Source organism: Xyrauchen texanus, chromosome 5 (assembly GCF_025860055.1).
Source record: "Xyrauchen texanus isolate HMW12.3.18 chromosome 5, RBS_HiC_50CHRs, whole genome shotgun sequence".
Lineage (NCBI taxonomy): Eukaryota > Metazoa > Chordata > Actinopteri > Cypriniformes > Catostomidae > Xyrauchen > Xyrauchen texanus.
This window is the reverse complement of record NC_068280.1, coordinates 7848372-7866953: the sequence shown is the minus strand read 5'-3', so window position 1 is coordinate 7866953 and position 18582 is coordinate 7848372. Positions and strand designations below refer to the sequence as shown.

At 40.5% G+C, this 18582-nt stretch overlaps 1 protein-coding gene across 3 annotated transcripts in view; it reads right to left on the bottom strand.

The window, feature by feature from the left end:
- LOC127643491 (intersectin-1-like) overlaps positions 1 to 18582 on the bottom strand; it is an 82941-nt gene that overhangs the window by 10040 nt on the left and 54319 nt on the right. For 2 of the 3 annotated variants that reach the window (XM_052126286.1, XM_052126287.1), the window contains 7 exons: positions 12783 to 12828; positions 12024 to 12145; positions 11548 to 11671; positions 9665 to 9856; positions 3418 to 3539; positions 2639 to 2745; positions 2150 to 2333 (listed from right to left, as the gene is read on the bottom strand). In XM_052126286.1, the coding sequence (XP_051982246.1) occupies positions 2150 to 2333; positions 2639 to 2745; positions 3418 to 3539; positions 9665 to 9856; positions 11548 to 11671; positions 12024 to 12145; positions 12783 to 12828 (897 nt within the window). Of the gene's footprint in view, positions 1 to 2149; positions 2334 to 2638; positions 2746 to 3417; positions 3540 to 5060; positions 7379 to 9664; positions 9857 to 11547; positions 11672 to 12023; positions 12146 to 12782; positions 12829 to 18582 lie in introns of those variants that run through there. The other variant, XM_052126288.1, reaches the window with a different exon arrangement.

The window sequence follows — 18582 nt, the reverse complement described above, 5'->3', positions numbered from 1 at the left end:
TCCACAACATCTCTATTGGATAAAGGACTGGGCCACTCCAAAAGGTGTTTTTTTTAAGCTATTCTGCATTGGATTTAATTCGATGCTTAGGGTCACTATCCTACTGCATCACCTAACTTAGCTTCAGATGGCGCACAGTCATCCTGACATTATCCTGTAGGATATCTTGATAAACTTGGGAATTAATTTCCCGGTCCAGGCCCAGAAGCAGCCCCAAATCATGATGCTACCTCCACCGTATTTCACCATTGGGATGATGTTTTCACGTTGTTATGAGGTGCCCTTTTGACACCATACCCCAAACAATTCAACCTTAGTTTCATCAGTCCAAAATTTCTTTACCAGTAGCATTTTGGAGTGTCAAGGTGGTCTTTGTCAAACTTAAGGCATGCAGCAATGTTTTTGTTGGAAAGCAGTGGCTTCTTTCTTGATGTCCAGCCATGGACACCATGCCTGTTTAATGTTTTCTATATAGTACACTCATGAACAGAGATGTTAACCAGGACAATGATTCCTTCAAATATTTAGCGGTCACTCTAGGTTTCTTTTTAACCTCATTGAGCATTCTGCGGTGTGCATTTTGAGTCATCTTGGCTGGACGGCAACTTCTAGGAAGAGCAGCCACAGTTTAAATCATCACCATTTATAGAAAATTTGTTTAACTGTGGACAGATGAATATCGATGCGCTTATAAATAACTTTGTAACCTTTTCCAGCTTTATGCAAAGCAACAATTCTTGATTTTAGATCTTCTGATTTTTTTGTGAGGCCGTGTCAGCAGATGCATCTTGTGAATAGCAAACTCAAAAAGTTTGAGTGCTTTTTATAAGTCAAAGTAGCTCTAACCCTCACCTCCAATCTCGTTTCATTAATCAGATGCCAGGTTTGCCAACTCCTGACTCTAATTAGCTTTTGTTGATTTCATTAGCCTAAGGGTTCACATACAGGGGTTTTTCCAACCTACACTGTGAATGTTTGAATTATTTATGCAATATGCACAAGAACAATACAATCATTTGTGTGTTATTAGTTAAAACAGATTGTGTTTGTTCCTTATTGTAACTTATATTAAGATAAAACCAGATTTTAAGACAAATTTACACCTAAATGAAGGTAATTCCAAAGGGTTGACATACTTTTTCTTGCCACTGTATCCTAATAAAGGAACTTCAGCACATAACTCGTCCCTCACTATTTGTGCTACTGCAATGGATGATACGATACTTGTGTACTATTCCTCACAGCCTTGCAACCATCCACAATGCTGTAGCGCTGTACTTTATATTGGCAAACAGCACTCAAAAGTTTTTCAGAAGATGTAAAAATCTACTATGAATAAGCTTTTATATATATATATATATATATATATATATATATATATATATATAAATAAATAAATGTAAATTCGCAGCTTCAATAACACATTAAACAAATATAAGGTATCGCAATAAAAAAAGGTAACTGGATACTTTCGGCTACTACAAAGGGATTGTTCCCCCAAAAATGTAAATTCTCTCATCATTTACTCACCCTCATGCCATCCCAGATGTGTATGACTTCTTTCTTCTGCTGAATACAAAGATTTTTAGGAGAATATCTCAGCTCTGCGCAACTGAATGGTGGCCAGACCTTTGGAGCAACATAAAGCACATAAAGGCAGCATAAAAGTAATCCATAAAACTCCAGTGGATTAATCTATGTCTTCTGAAGTGATCTAATCAGTTTTGGATGAGAACAGACCAATATTTTGCTCCTTTTTCACTGTACATCTTGGCATTGCAGTCTCTAGGCACGCAGTTTCTTCAAGCTCGATTATATTTCCTAGTGCTCAACACATGCGTCTCACCCAAAACTGATTGGATTGCTTCTGAAGACATGGATTAAACCACTGTAGTAGTATGGATTACATTTATGTTGCTTTTATGCGCTTTTAGGAGCTTTTTTGGTCACCATTCACTTGCATTGTATGGACCTACAGAGCTGAGATATTCCTGTAAAATTCTTCCTTTGTGTTCACCAGAAGAATAAAAGTCACACACAACAGGGATTTCATGAGGGTGAGTAAATGATGAGAGAATTTTCTTTTATGTATGAACTATTCCTTTAAGCTTCACAATATATCACCCTGATGACTGGTTGTCTTTCTCACCTTAACAAACTCTTTGAATTCAGGAACCTCGTCTGTTTTCTGCTGAATGAGAGTGGCGCCATTGAGCTGGCAGCTGCAGAAGCGGATGTATGGCTGCATATGAGGAAGCTGAGCCGTCAGGATGTCACCAATCATCTTCACCGGCATACGTTCACCTGACATCTTCTTCCTCACCCGCAGTGCCCTGGATACCAGAGAGGGGCATTATGATTAGCCACATAACAACCATAATATGGAATTACATTCAATCTATTTTAAGATTTGTACAACCATCTCTCTAATAGCTGTGAAGTGTGAATATTTCATGTAATGACCTGACACTGCATTACTTTAATAAATACTCTAATATACTGCAATCTCAATTTTGGCTTCGAGTAACAAAGGAGCGAAAAGCAGGAGAATAGTCAAGGGGGTTCATTGCATTTTGACTAATGAACTTGAGGTCAAGAGTCCAAATATCTTCACTTTATCAACCAGAAGGGGGCGTACTTGAGCAGCTTAATGTTGCACATTATCAGCTCTTTCCAGTTGACAAAGATCATGGCCACCTCCTTCTCCGTCAACAATTCCGACTCCAGCAGAGGCTTCTGGAAGATCTGAAACCAAACCATAACACACGATTTAAATATACTTTATATATTATATAATATAACTGTATCAAGGGCGTAGATTTGCCTTGAACATTGGGAGCATGAAGCATGTTTTCATTGAACATGGTATAAATAACGGGGGATTACATCTACACCCCCGAACTGTATACAGATAAGTTTAATGCCAAAAAGTCATTCATTACTGATGAATACGTGTTGCATTATGACACAATTCTCCCCTCAAGTCTTAGTTTAATCTCAATCTCATTACTATAATGATGAAAACAATACAACTGTAGGTACAACACAATTGTAAGTATACGTAAATGTAACATTTGTCAACTAACTTTAATTTATGCTGATGTTAATAAATAAATAATTGCGTCCAGAGTTATCTCATAACTAACTATATTACAGTAATGAGACTCAGATTTTTTTTATCACCAAAATAATGTCACAATGCAAAAAACTCTTAATGGTCTCAAAATAGGCATAATTTTCTTTATGTAAATATTAATTTTGGGGATGTAATATGACTGTGGTATTTCTTTGTGAGATAAGCACCATTAACTATATTATATTCTCATAAAATCACATTACGCAGCCAACAACCATGCCTATACTGTTAACCTTAGCCTGGCTAGTGGTCCGTTTGAACTCATTTCCTGCTAGCTTTACCTCAGTGACTAGCTGCAGGTCATTGACATAGTTCTCCTCTGTAACGATAAGTTCGTGTGTGTAACCCTGTCTCTTCCGTTCCATTGGTGTCAGCATGTCAAGGAGGTGGAGGTCGGCACACCCTGTAGAATGTACAGAGGTCGTGCACAGTCAAATCACACAGGCTTAGATTAATATGTTAATAATTAATCAGCATGTTAATTAGGCTGTAACTGAAGAAGACAAAAATCTAGCACTACTGTCCTAAAGTAAAGAATACAACAAAATCGTATTGTTCACTTTAGGACAGTTAGAATAATAATGGAAATTAATGCTTTAAAAGCACTTTCGTCTTAAAGGGATAGTTCGCCTATCATTTACTCATTTACCCTTATGCCATCCCAGATGTGTATGACTTACTTTCTTCAGCTGAACACAAACAAAGAATATTTCAGCTCTGTATGTTCTTTCAATGCAAATTAATGGTGGCCAGAACTTTGAAGCTCCATAAACCACATAAAGGCAGCATAAAAGTAATCCATAGGACTCCAGTGATGCAATCACTTTGGGTAAGAAAAAGATTCTTTGGGTTATTCAATAATAATAAAAAGAAAGGTTAAATATTGATGTTTCTCACCCAGACCTATCATATCACATCTGAAGACATGGATTAAACCACTGGATTCTTACTATTACTTTTATGCTGCTTTAATGTGATTTTTGGAGCTTGAAATGTCTGGTCACCATTTACTTACATTGTATGGATTTCCAGTGCTGAAATATTCTTCTAAAAATCTTTGATAGTGTTTTGCTGTAGAAAAAGTCAAACACATCTGGGATGATATAAGGTTGAGTAAATAATGAGAACATTTTCATTTTTGTTTTATAACATGGCTTCTTACAAAATAATAAAACAAACAGACAATAATAAAAAATAAAAAAAACTCAAATTTAGTGGTCATTACATCTGGCTGAAGAATGCTTGGCCAATCTGAATCAAGTATTCCAGGGGGCCATGTAATAAAGCAAATTCATTTCTTTTTCACATTTTTAATTTTCAATTAGAAAATGCCTGCCGGCACATTTTTCAAGAAATACTGATTCCGGGGCGTGGGTAGCTCATTGGTAAAGAAGCTGGCTACCACCCCTGGAGTTCGCTAGTTTGAATCCCAGGGCATGCTGAGTGACTCCAGCCAGGCCTTCTAAGCAACCAAATTGGCCCAGTTGCTAGGGAGGGTAGAGTCACATGGGGTAACCTCCTTGTGTTTGCTATAATGTGGTTGGTGGGGCACGTGGTGGGTTGAGCGTGGATGCCATGGAGAGTAGCGTGAAGCCTCCACACACGCTATGTCTCCATGGCAACATGCTCAACAAGCCACACGATAAGATGCGCGTGTTGACGGTCTCAGATGCAGAGGCAGCTGGGATTAGTCCTCCGCCACCCGGACTGAGGTGTGTCACTACGCCACCACGAGGAATTAAAAGCGCATTGGGAATTCCAAATTGAGGGAAAAAAATTAAATAAATATGGATTCCTCTATATTTGCCCAAGATGTGGCTTGCATGTTACTGTGCATTCAAAAACCTTGAGTGATTCAATGATTTGAGAATGACATTTATCTGGTAGCAGATTGAAAATAAACGACCAAGTCTGCAGTTGCCATGGATTTCTTTAATGGTTATACATCAAGTTTTTTTTATAAAGGTTGTATGACACTTTCTTTAAAGCTAGGAGCTGTTGTATATAGTTGAGGTTTTAACTGTACATTCATTTTATTTTTGATAAAATACTTAAATAACCAAGTACAATAGTTAAAGTTTTGGACACTGTTGTGAGAGATTCAGAAACAGATGCATTTTTACACAGTATTGCAGATATTGGATGAGAATGAAGCATTTGTGCTTCTGTAATCCAAGAATGCTTATAGTTCATTTAAAATAAAATAAAACCTCCCAATAGACTGATTGTGGACATGATGGAGAGTCCATCCAGCCAATAATAAAGCAGCAAACCTCCAATCCTTTTACACGGTGGAACATAAGAAAGCTCACAGTTATGGAATAAACTTGGAAGGGAATTTCATGTCTTTGTTTCTCAGCATTAAAATTACAATACTGTTATGAGGCAGATAAAAAATAGAAATAAAATCAGAGCTTATGTGTTGTCCGTACAATATTGCAAGTGTATAAATGAATGCAGTGTTTTTTCTAACAAGCAGAAAAAACACATTGGATGATCTAATGAAATTCTTCTTATATTTATAAGAAAATCACAGTCCAATTTTTATTTGACTTGTAAACTTCTATTTATTCATAAGCATTTGTGATTAGAAGGGTATTATTCAAGTAGATTAATTTTCCCTTGATGCTGTTTGCTCAGTTCAATACAGTTTCAGTCAAAGCATGACAAATTTCAAAATCCGACAAAGTCGAAAGTTTCAACAGAATTTGGTGGTACTTTCATTTGTACGTTTTCCAAAAAAGGACTGTTTTTACTACATACTACAGTGGATATTTTTTTAAAACACTATGCATAACATTTTTAATCATTATAAAAAATAGTGAGCCATTTTATTAAGAGCAACTTGAAATATATTGTTCTTTAAAGCAACGTCAACGTTTCAGAAATAATTGCAAATTCAATCAACACAAGGACAGTAAATTATAAAAGATTAAGAATACAAACCAAAGCATTCATTCATCTACATGGGAAATACAATTATACAGGAAATTATCAATTAACCCTCAGAAACTCCAATTATTCTTATGAACAGGTGAGGGAACCCTTCACACTTGCACTACTCCCAATAAAACGTGTACGTACATTTGTCTATCACTGTACCATTATGCTTAAGTGGCAGTTGTGCAGTTATTTTTTGGTTTGCAACACCAATTCTCAACCCTGTCAACACAAACACTACTAAACAAACATTAAACAAAAACAATAAAAATCAAGCACACAACACAAATCTATTCATCCACTGTTTTGGTATGAACATGTAACAAACAATGACACATAGAGGCATGTGACTGGACTGGATGAACGGATGAATGTCCATCCTGTCCGTCAAATTGATTGACAGCACCTGTGTGTACTGGAGGGGTGAGGGGAGGGGGTTGTTCTGAATGACACACAATAGTATTCTACATGTCCAAACATATCCAACCTTTTGTCGACACTTAAAATGTCACATATTTTAGGATAATTTATTGTGACTTGTTTTGATTTTGGCATCAGAAATGGTTAAAAGTACGCCATTTAATGTGATAAAATAGGATATGCAGAACACATCACTTTGTCTCAAATCCACATATCAGAGATCTAATGAGTTTGCAATGACACTAATAGCACGCAAGTTATGTCACATGTTTGTTACTGCACCCCGTTACGTCATGACTCATGAATAGTGGGTCATTCTGTGGTGCTATGATCCTATGAGGAATCAGGGAGGGGTAGAGCTTGAAGGAGCAAAAAGCGTGCATTAATAGGATGGAGTGGTGGAACTTAACACTGAATGGAACCATTTTGATCAGTCACTTCAAAACGGCTTTTTACCTACAGAGGCAGGGCTTTGGGACTACATCACAGAAAGCCACAAAAGGACCCACTATCCAGCATTTTCATTTGATTAGTGTTTAAATTCATAACACAAATTCAGTGTGAATGATTAATTTCATGAATTTGTAATTTGAAAAACAAAGGAAAGAAATCCTTCAAATATTAGGCATTCTTGTTTATTTAATTGCTTAAATGCAAAGGATGCTGGCTGGAAATTTTGGCGAGTGTCTAGGGTTCGGAATATTGTTGTTAACGATTGCTCTCTGTAGTATTTGTCTCTTCTGGCCACAAAGCCAGCTGGGGGGGGGGGCAGTCACATGATCAATGTTCCATCTCCCATCATCCCGCTGGGCACAGTTTAAGGGATAGTGGGTCGCTTTGAGGACTTTCGAGGCTGAGTGGGATATGGGCAACATAAGAGTCCTAGAAAAAGGAAAACACAGCACATAAGCAAAAAAAAAAGAAAAAAAAAAAAATCCACAATGTGCAATACTCTTTACGAGCTAGGAGAACTAAAATGGACTCCGCAAGACACTTTTCACAGGACACCACAATGACAAGGACACGAGCATGCAGGCTGAGAGAGAGAGAGATGAGGTCGTTCTACGTAATGCTCTACAAAATGGAGGTGAGGGGTTGCTTGGAAAGGAGGGGCTTCAGTGTGGCAGAGGATAAGGACTGGTCATTGGATGCTCTATAGCTCACCACACCACGAGGAGATATCTTAAAACTAACTTTGAGAAGGTCCTCAAATAGGCTGCAATGTTTATTATGGAAGTGTTGTACACTTTAAAGGAATAGTTAACCCAAAAATGAAAATGCAGTCATTGTTTACTCACCCCTCTGTTGTTGTAACCCTATATCTATCTTTTTCTTAACACAAAAGAAGAAATTGTGAAGATATTTGGTACTCTGTGATATCGTACAATAGCAGTTTATGGTGACCACCTCTTCAAGCTTTAAATGAGACCTATTATGCCCCTTTTTACAAGATGTAATTTAAGTGTCAGGTGTTCCCAGAATGTGTCTGAAGTTTCAGCTCAAAATACCCCACGGATCATTTATTATACCATGTTATAAATGCCTATAAATGCCTTTGGGTGGAATCAAAAACACGCTGATTTCGTGTGTGTCTCTTTAAATGCAAATGAGCTGCTCCCCACCCCCTTTCCGGAAGAGGGCTGTGCCTTTACAGCTCCTGCTTCGGATACTACAGCAACAACAAATCAGAACCTATATGACTGACAGCGTAAATACCGGAGTTCAGCCATATATGTATGAATATAAATATGTCTCCGTGAATACAATCAGAGACAGTGGTACCTTTAGCTGCATTAGCCGTGGAATCAGCTAACAAGCACATTCGGAAAGGTGATTTGGAAATATTCACAAAATATAAAGTGTGATACTTACATCTTCAGGATATAAAGCTGGAACACGAACAGTTGGTACTGATCCATGCTTGAGAATAAAACATTATGAAAATCCTGCTTTATATTGACACTCATTCACAAAGCACTCTGGTGTAAAATGATTTGCATAAACATACACACATTTTTGCATGTTTTGAGGGCACATTTCCTTCAAAAACAAAACTTGTCCACTGCGTCTTCAGTGGCTCTGATGCCGGGAGAACACGAAGACACTTACGTTCACTTTTACAGCCAACAACAGAACACTTATGACACTTACGAAGCAGAGACATTATTCTTCTCACTGTATCTGCTCCAGTGCGGAAAAAATGGCGGACTGTGTGTAGATCACTCAGGGGAGGATCTATGATATTAGGGTGGAGTCCGAAGTTTTTAGCTGAAGCACTGATGCATTTCTATGTCCAGCCTTATATTTTTGAAAGTTTTTGGACCGATTCACAGCGGACAGAGTTACCTGCTTCATGCCGAAAATAGAAAACAAGCTATCAATAGAATAAACCGTCGATTGTCACAGCTGGTTAAGAGAAAAACTTTGATTAACATAGAAAATATACATTATATAGTGTGTCATTTGGTGCCAGGTTAGAACATGGTGTGACTGTGGCTGCCTGTGTTTCTGTTTGATTTCCGAGTACTCCATTAAATAAAAACAAGGCTGGGCATAGAAATGCATAAATTCTTCGACTATAAACTCTCCAGACATGTTTAATAAGTTCTGTTCTCTGTTTTGTTTGCAGCTGTGTTGTGTTCTGTTGTCATATCACTGTGGCAGACCTGTTTTTGGACAGGTTTTCGCTTGAATGCCATAATGTCGTGAGGGGGCTGCATGAACTCTTGCTCTCGTGCCATATCATGAACGTGCAGAGGAGATCAAGGGTCAACATTCGATTTCAGTTTGTTTCTCACCAAGCCTTATCATATGCTTTCAAAACACATGGAATCATTTATTAGACTTCTGAAATCTTTTGCATTATTTTGAAGCTTGAAGAGGTGGTCACCATAAACTGCCTTCACTGATCACAAACGTTTTTCACAATTACTCCCTTTGTGTTAAGAAAAAGAAAGAAAGTCAAATAGGGTTATAACAACACAGGGGTGAGTAAACAATGACTGAATTTTCATTTTTGGGCGAACTAATCCTTTAACTGGATCTAATTGACCAACTTAAAATGTTTGCAAAGGGAACTGAATTTATATGATATCTTCAATTCAATTACGCAGGATAGAGAGAAGTATAGCGAGAGTGTGTGTTTGTAAGATAGGAGAAAAGACTCACATTGTTGGCTGGGGTCTGTGTCGGTGGTCAGCTTGACGTAGTTTGATGGGAAAAGGCCGACAGAACCATTCAGCTCTCCTTTCCACCAATCAGGATCCTCTCTGCTCAACACGTTGATGATTTGGCCCTTCCCGAAAGGCAGCTCATCATCGTTTTGAGCCGTGTAGTCATACATGCCAATCACCTGGCACACTGTGGTGGGCAAACACAGACAATCAATCAATCAATCAATCAATCAATCATCAATTAAGATACACGAAAACATATCTTTCAAATATATTAGCATAAAATGTACAACTCCAACTGCAAATTTTGCCTTTTTCCAGAAAAGAATCAACATGGAAAAATTCAGCAGCTTTAAATATTTATGGATTTAAACTGTGGTTGGTTTTCTGGACGTAAATTGAATTAGGGTAAACGGTATGTGTTGAAATTACAGTGTAATCTATGTACAGGTTTGACATTTTGACAAATGGATATTTAATGGCCACTTCAACAATACGGATCTAATAAAAAAATAAAAATAGCAAGAATGCTAGAAAGCTCTAAACATTATAAAGTTGAGGGAGTTCTGCAATCAGGAGTTGGCACAATGTTCTAATGTAGGAAAATGACAACACCAGCTTTTGATATTTTTTATTTTTTTTAATTACTTAGAAAAATAAATGCATAGTTGACCAAATTAGATACGTTTTTAATCAACATTGTTCAAATAGGGATCCAACTATCCATGCATGCGAGCATGTTGACAAAACACCCTTTTAAGGCCTCGATATACTGCATACAGAACAGAACAATGAATGGGTGTGACGTTATTTAGAACAAAATCTAGCCACAAATGAGTTATTGAGCTCGTTTCGGTGGTTCATCACAGCTCACCTGGGCAAACTTTAAGGAAAACTTCTTATTGGTTGCTAAACACCTTCTTACTGCCAATGGCCCACAATATCATTAGATGTGACCTGGAGCTCCCCCTACTTTGAGGCTGACAGCTAATTCCCGTTCACGGCGTTCAGTAAGTCAAGATCAGTCAACATGAACACACCGGTGGCAGTTATTAGCGAGCTGGAGCAAATTTACCTAAATCTGTACGATGGTTCACGTAAAGACATTTTCCAAGAACATGTCATGCATTCTTTTGTTTAATTAGTCTACAAAGGGAATCAGATCTACTCAAATACTCTTACATGCACATTCACTCTTTTGTTTTATATGCTGTTTCACTCATGTGCCTTCAGCAGTGAAAGCCATTCACACATCTGCCCCTAGTAAGATATGTAAGCCTATCATCATCCTCTTGTCTGTATTTTTCCCATTAACTCTCTTTTATACACCAATCTATGCAGTTGTATCAGTGTCATCATAAATTACAATAAAAGTGTGTAATCGGTGCATATTAAAGCCATGTGTGTTAGCATCATTAATTCAGAATGTAAACACAAATTTTCTACTGCATATATATTACTTTAAATCATCATTGAGTGGTTAAAACAACTTCTTTTACTGACCTCATGTGAATTCTGCTTGTAGAATGAGGCATAAAGTCATTGATAACACATTTTGATGTCACTTTTGTAAAGGTTTTACTGAGCATCCTCATATTTAAATGTACTTCAAAACTCCTCCCACAGCGGTGTGGCGCATGTCTGAAAGTTTGCAAGCAGTATACCGTTTCGAACTTATTTTACAACTGAACGAAGAACAAAGAACTTCTCCGGAAGTATCTTGGGGCTTTTATGGTGTCTATTTACCTTTGCACATCCCTGCAAACTTAGTCTTATAATAAACTACATGAGTAAATAAGCTTTCATTAAGTAAAAAAATTAAGACATCATTCAACTCCTGTATGCCCTGGGAAGCCATTTTTTTTCTTTGACTTGTACCTGCATTGGGTGTTGGCAGCTTGGGTGGGATTGGATCTGTGGGTGTGGTTTTATTGGTGCTGGGGCTCAATAATTTCACATAATTAGCTGGAAACCAGCCAATCTGACGCTTCTTTCCTCTTGCCTGCAGAAATAAAGAGCAGTGGCCGATTAAGTGAATTTCAATCAGTTACAGCACAAAATCTTAACGAAAGCAAATCAGAAGGACAACAGTTATGTCTCGCTAATAGCCATATCGATATCAACAAACAAGTACTGAAACAAACAATGAATGTCATAATTGAATAAAACCTGTAAATAACAAAAGGAAACATTACAGAGAATCAATAACATGCCGTTTCTATAACTACAGTGATTATATCAAAAGCTTTTCTGGTATTTGGCAGAAAAACTTGCAAAAGTTGTAAAAGGTTTGTGTTAATGTGGCAGAAAGTGTGGGTGTATTTAATAGCTTGTCTGTTTGTGTTTTTCCAGACCTGAAGTTCTCCTTCCCACCAGCCTCCTGGGTTTTTCTTGCGAATGAGAATGAGCTGGCCAGGTGCTAAAGTGAGCTGCTCTGTCCCGGTAGCTGTGTAAGGGGCAATCACCTGGGCAATCTCTGAACACAGAGGAGAGAAGAGAAGGGCTGGACTATAGGATCAATCTCTCATATACATATCTACCAAATGAGGTTTAATGAGGATTACGATTTATTATTATTCACAAGATACGAGTTGGAGACCAGATGTATGTGCCCATGGGGCACATTTCCATAGTCACATTTTGCTTTGCATGACCTTGCTTCAATTTAGAACACTTAACTCTCTAATCAAAATAACAAAATATGGATTAATATATTGTTAGTGATGACAGATTTAGATACAGTAAATCCCCATGAGGAGTCCGTGATTTTTTTTATTTGACGTCTAGAGGCTGCTGTTATATAACCAAGGTGTTCTAACTGTAGAATCCTCCAGTGTCGGCCACAGAGGAACAGGGAGGAAAAATCATAATTAAAAAAAGAATCTGTAACTATCGGCATCGATTTTTACCGATTAATCGGCGCCGAATAGATTCGTTTTGGAACTATCGGCACTGATTAATTGTAATACCGATATATCAGTCTACCTCTAGTTTAAACAAAAGAAAACCTTCTGAAACGTTACTTGGACAACAACCATTTGCAAACATGAAATCCTTATGGTAGAGATTTCAAGGTTTCACAGTATTGTTATTGCATGGTTATCAGCACCCACCTGGTTTCTTCCCTAAACTTCCCGTTTTTCCAGCAGATCCCAAACCCTAGGCAGAAAGACAGAACACAGAATGCTTTTATACTGATTTAATTGGTTTAAAACTTTCCATCCATTATTTGACTACAACAAAAATGCTCCAACCAAGGCTGTGCAACAGGTATAAATTAACATTCAAAACTTAAGTGTCTATCTGACTAAATCCTGTGCCTAAAAGCCAGACATTAAAACTAAAGTTTTTTTTTTTTTTTTTTTAAATATGAGTAACTCAGATTATTCAGAATGCACCACAGTTCTGATTTTAATAAATTATTTGTACTAATTATCTATGCCAAGGTTTCCCAAATGGGGATCATATACCCCCCCCCCCCACCCCCACCAGAAAGAACACAACTTTAACCAACACATCAATTGTGTCTATGCAGGTTCAGCCTCTTTCTCTCTCGTGCATGTGCGGTGTATGTGTTTGAAAGAGACAACGCTAGAGAGTGAACGCTCTAACCTGATGAGAAATACGCACTTTTTAATGCAAAAGTAAATTACACGCTACTCTGCATACAATGTTATAACATACAAATGACTTTCATTATCAGCAAAGCAATCATATTAAAAAAGAAAACCTTAGTCATTAACCTGACATTGTTTGCCCCATAGTCCATTAAGCAATAGCTGTTGGCTGTACCTCCTTGGCTTGCACGGTTAACCAATTGTGCATTGGTTTGGTTCACTGCAGAGCCGACCGGTTGACAGAGGCTTCTGCTGGGTCCAAAATTTGTCGTTTAGGCAGCTAGCTAATATTTCCTTGCACGGCTATTGAAACTTTTAATATTTAAATAGAATGTCTAATTTCCTAAAGATATTTCTATTAGTAAAGGGAACATGACCCTCACCCCGTATTATAATGGTTGCTACAGCCCTGGCTTTGTTACTTCATCCATCCATCCATCCATCTTCAACCGCTTATCCGAAGTCGGGTCGTGGGGCAGCTGCTCCAGCAGGGGGCCCCAAACTTCCCTATCCCGAGCCACATTAACCAGCTCTGACTGGGGGACCCCGAGGCATTCCCAGGCCAGTGTGGAGATGTAATCTCTCCACCTAATCCTGGGTCTTCCCCGAGGCCTCCTCCCAGCTGGACGTGCCTGAAACACCTCCCTAGGGAGGCGGCCAGGGGGCATCCTTACCAGATGCCCAAACCACCTCAACTGACTCCTTTCGACGCAAAGGAGCAGCGGCTCTACTCCGAGCTCCTCACGGATGACTGAACTCCTCACCCTATCTCTAAGGGAGAAGCCCGCCACCCTTCTGAGGAAGCCCATTTCGGCCGCTTGTACTCGTGACCTAGTTCTTTCGGTCATGACCCAGCCTTCATGACCATAGGTGAGGGTAGGAACAAAAATTGACCGGTAGATCGAGAGCTTTGCCTTTCGGCTCAGCTCTCTTTTCGTGACAACGGTGCGATAGAGCGAGTGCAACACCGCCCCTGCTGCCCCGATTCTCCGGCCAACCTCCCGCTCCATTGTCCCCTCACTCGTGAACAAGACCCCGAGGTACTTGAACTCCTTCACTTGGGGCAATACCTCCTTCCCTACCTGGAGTACGCACTCCATCTGTTTCCTGCTGAGAACCATGGCCTCAGATTTAGAGGTGCTAATCCTCATCCCAGCTGCTTCACACTCGACTGCCTAGCGATCCAGTGAGAGCTGAAGGTCACGGACTGATGATGACATGAAGACAACATCATCTGCAAAAAGCAGCGATGAGATCCCCAGCCCACCGAACAGCACACCTTCCCCACCCCGACTACGCCTCGATATCCTGTCCATGAATATCACAAACAGGATTGTGACAAAGCGCAGCCTTGGCGGAGACCAACCCCCACATGGAATGAACTCGACTTTGTGCCGAGGACCCGGACACAGCTCTCGCTTTGGACGTACAGGGATTGGATCGCCCTAAGAAGGGACCCCCCCACCCCGTACTCCCGCAGCACCTCCCACAGTCTCTCCCGGGGGACCCGGTCATACGCCTTCTCCAGATCCACAAAACATATGTAGACCGGATGGGCATACTCCCAGGCCCCCTCCAGGATCCTTGCGAGAGTAAAGATCTGATCCGTCGTTCCACGGCCAGGACGAAAACCACATTGTTCCTCTTCAACCCGAGGTTCGACAATCGGCCGAACCCTCCTCTCCAGCACCTTGGAGTAAACTTTACCAGGGAGGCTGAGAAGTGTGATACCCCTGTAGTTGGCACACACTCTCTGATTCCCCTTTTTGAAGAGGGGAACCACCACCCCATTCTGCCACTCCTTAGGCACTGTCCCAGATTTCCACGCAATGTTGAAGAGGCGTGTCATCCATGACACCCCCTCCACATCCAAAGCTTTCAGCATTTCTGGTCGGATCTCATCAATTCCCGGGGCTTTGCCACTGAGGAGCTGTTTGACTACCTCAGTGACCTCCCCCAGGGAAATAGAATCTGATCCCCCATCAGCCTCCAGCTCTGCCTCTAGCATAGAGGGCAGGTTGGGATTTAGGAGTTCTTCAAAGTGTTCCTTCCACCGCCCAATAACCTCCTCGGTTGAGGTCAACAGTGTCCCATCTTTGCTCTATACAGCTTGGATGGTTCCGCGTTTCCCCCTCCTAAGGTGGTGGACGGTTTTCCAGAAGCACTTTGGTGCGGACCGAAAGTCCTTCTCCATGGCTTCTCCGAACTCTTCCCACACCTACTGCTTTGCCTCCCTCACGGCCGAGGCCGCAGCCCTTCGGGCCTGTCGGTACCTTGCAACTGCCTCCGGAGACCTCCGGGACAACAAATCCCGGAAGGCCTCTTTCTTCAGTCGGACGGCTTCCCTGACCACCAGTGTCCACCACGGTGTTCGAGGGTTACCACCCCTTGCGGCACCTAAAACCTTGAGGCCGCAGCTCTCCACCGCGGCTTCGGCAATGGAAGCTTTGAACATTGCCCACTCCGGTTCAATGTCCCCAACCTCCACAGGGATGCCTGAAAAGCTCTGCCGGAGGTGTGAGTTGAAGATCTCGGGGACAGGGACCTCCTCCAAACATTCCCAGTTCACCCGCACTACTCGTTTGGGCTTCCCAGGTCTGTCCAGAGTCTTTCCCCACCCCCTGACCCAACTCAACACCAGATGGTGATCGGTTGACAGCTCTGCCCCTCTCTTCACCTGAGTGTCCAAAACATATGGCCTCAGATCCGACGACACGATTACAAAATCGATCATCGACCTTCGGCCTAGGGTGCTCTGGGCCGAACGTACACTTATGAGCATCCTTATGTTCGAACATGGTGTTTGTTATAGATAATCCATGACTAGCACAGAAGTCTAATAACAAACATCCACTTGAGTTCAGATCGGGGAGGACGTTCCTCCCAATCACGCCTTTCCAGGTGTCCCTGTCATTTACCACGTGTGCATTGAAGTCACCCAGCATCACTATGGAGTCCCCTACTGGGGCCCTATTCAGGACTCCATTCAGGGTCTCCAAGAAAGCCGAATACTCTGAACTGCTGTTCGGTGCATATGCACAGACAACAGTCAGAGTTTTCCCCCCCATAACCCGTAGGCATAGGGAGGCGACCCTCTCGTCCACCGGGGTAAACTCCAACGTAGTGGCGCTCAGCCGGGGGCTCGTGAGTATCCCCACACCCGCCCATCGCCTCACACCCTGGGAAACTCCAGAGAAGAATAGAGTCCATCCCCTATCCAGGAGTACGGATCCAGAGCCAAAACTGTGTGTCGATGTAAGCCCCACCAGATCCAACTGGTAACGCTCCACCTCCCTTACCAGTTCCGGCTCCTTCCCCCCTAGTGAGGTGACATTCCACGTCCCCAGAAATAGCCTTTGCTGTCCGGGTCTGGTCCGTCGAGGCCCACGGCCTTCACTGCCACCCATATGGCAGCGCACCCGACTCCTGCGGTTTCTCCAATGGGTGGTGGGCCCAAAGGATGTTACTTCAATGAAAATTTATTTTTAAAGATTGAAAATGTAAATATTGGCTATTATATAGACTAAATATTGAATAAAGTTATCAGGGAAATGAAAACAGAAATGACAGATAAAAAGACCATTTAACCCTTTATGCTCTGAAGGTGTTTATAAAGATTTCCTTTTTCAGCAGCATACCCAAAATTAAAGGTGCTATATGCAAGATTGACAGCAAGCGTTTGAAATGGGTACTGCAGTCCAAATTCAAACTATTGGAGAGTTGTCTGCCCCGCCCCAGACTCGAAGCTCATGCGGGTTGCCAGAATGTTGATACAATCAGCCAACTCAGCATCTGTTTTAAAGGAATTCTGGGGTTTAAGCAGTCTCCATCTTCCAAAGGAATCTCCAGTATTTATCCTTGTTATACTACGCCTCTGGTCATGGTGGATTTTAGACGGATGGCGAGGCTTTTTAGGTCGGGTGGTCAGATCGTTTGCTGGCTTCCATGGCTGCAACACGCAGTGTTGTTTGCCTGCAAACTTGTTCAAATCTGGCAACTTGGCGGTGATGAAATACTATTGGTGAGTGGCAGTGGGCGGGATCACACAGGCCAAAACATACAGAAATTCCGTCCGGAATGGAAACCTCAAAAGTAGAATAATACTAGCTGTAGCATTGTTATCGGAGAAGCCAGTATTTCAACTTAGAATGTTTCCTAATTATCTAATGACATATTAAAGTCATTTTATGATTTAGTACAGTACAAATATTACATATAGCACCTTTAAAGGCTTATAACTAAAAAAACAAAAAACAAGGAGGGTCAATCCTTTGGTTTCATTGTAAAGAAAACTTTATAAATATTTTCATTATATAAATTATTATACATTCTGAAGCTCTCACCCTAAGAAACTACAAAAAAAAAAAATTTGCCAATAACCTTTTCCTTATTTTTCAGATTTTTCAATTATATATCTCTGGGTGTAAATAAGGTGGCACCAAAAAACTTATTTTGTATTGTTCCCAATCATGTCAACTGTGATTTTGTGTTGATATGACAAAGCAAACAAAAGTTATAGCATTACAAAAATGATTTATCCTAGTGTCCAAAATAGTCTTCATGTGTCCACAGAATGAGTGCCTTTTGACTCGATGAGTCTGCATTATTGACTCTGTGTCATGTAATTGGCACCATCTCCTGGTGGCCATATGTAACAGTGTTTCGTGTGGATTATCTAATGATCTGTGCATCCAATTTCCCCTTGTGCTCGTTTGAAAGACAATTACCTCTTCTAATTAATGGCATGTGATATTTTATATTCCGTTTATATTTCGTATAAGCGAAAACGCGGCATATAAGTAACACCAACATAATTGCTGAAGACATATACTTAGCTATTATATTTTTGTCTGTGAGTAAAACAAATAGACTGGTTTCATTCTAACAGCTTGTGGCAGGACGGAGGGCGGGGCCGGGTCGTGATACTACACACCGGTCCCGTATTAGGCTAATTATGCCTCCGTGAGGTTTAAAGGCTGACTGCAGAGGGCCGTGCGGGAGAGAGAGATCGTTAGCGGACATGTCCGTCATGTGTGTTTGTGTTGTCTTTTAAGTTTTCCATTAAACTATGATTTATATTGTCAAGCCGGTTCTCGCCTCCTCCTTTCCCATCCTTTAACTGTTTTACACAGCTTTTCAACAATATATGACATATGGCTATTTGATGAGTTTGATGTTTTTACTGATTGCAATAATATATACAGTGCAAATTTGTTTATAAATTATGCAAATTTCTAAGCAGTTGTTCAGTTTTGGTCATAATGGCTGCATACAATAGAGAGTAGAACTTCAAAGC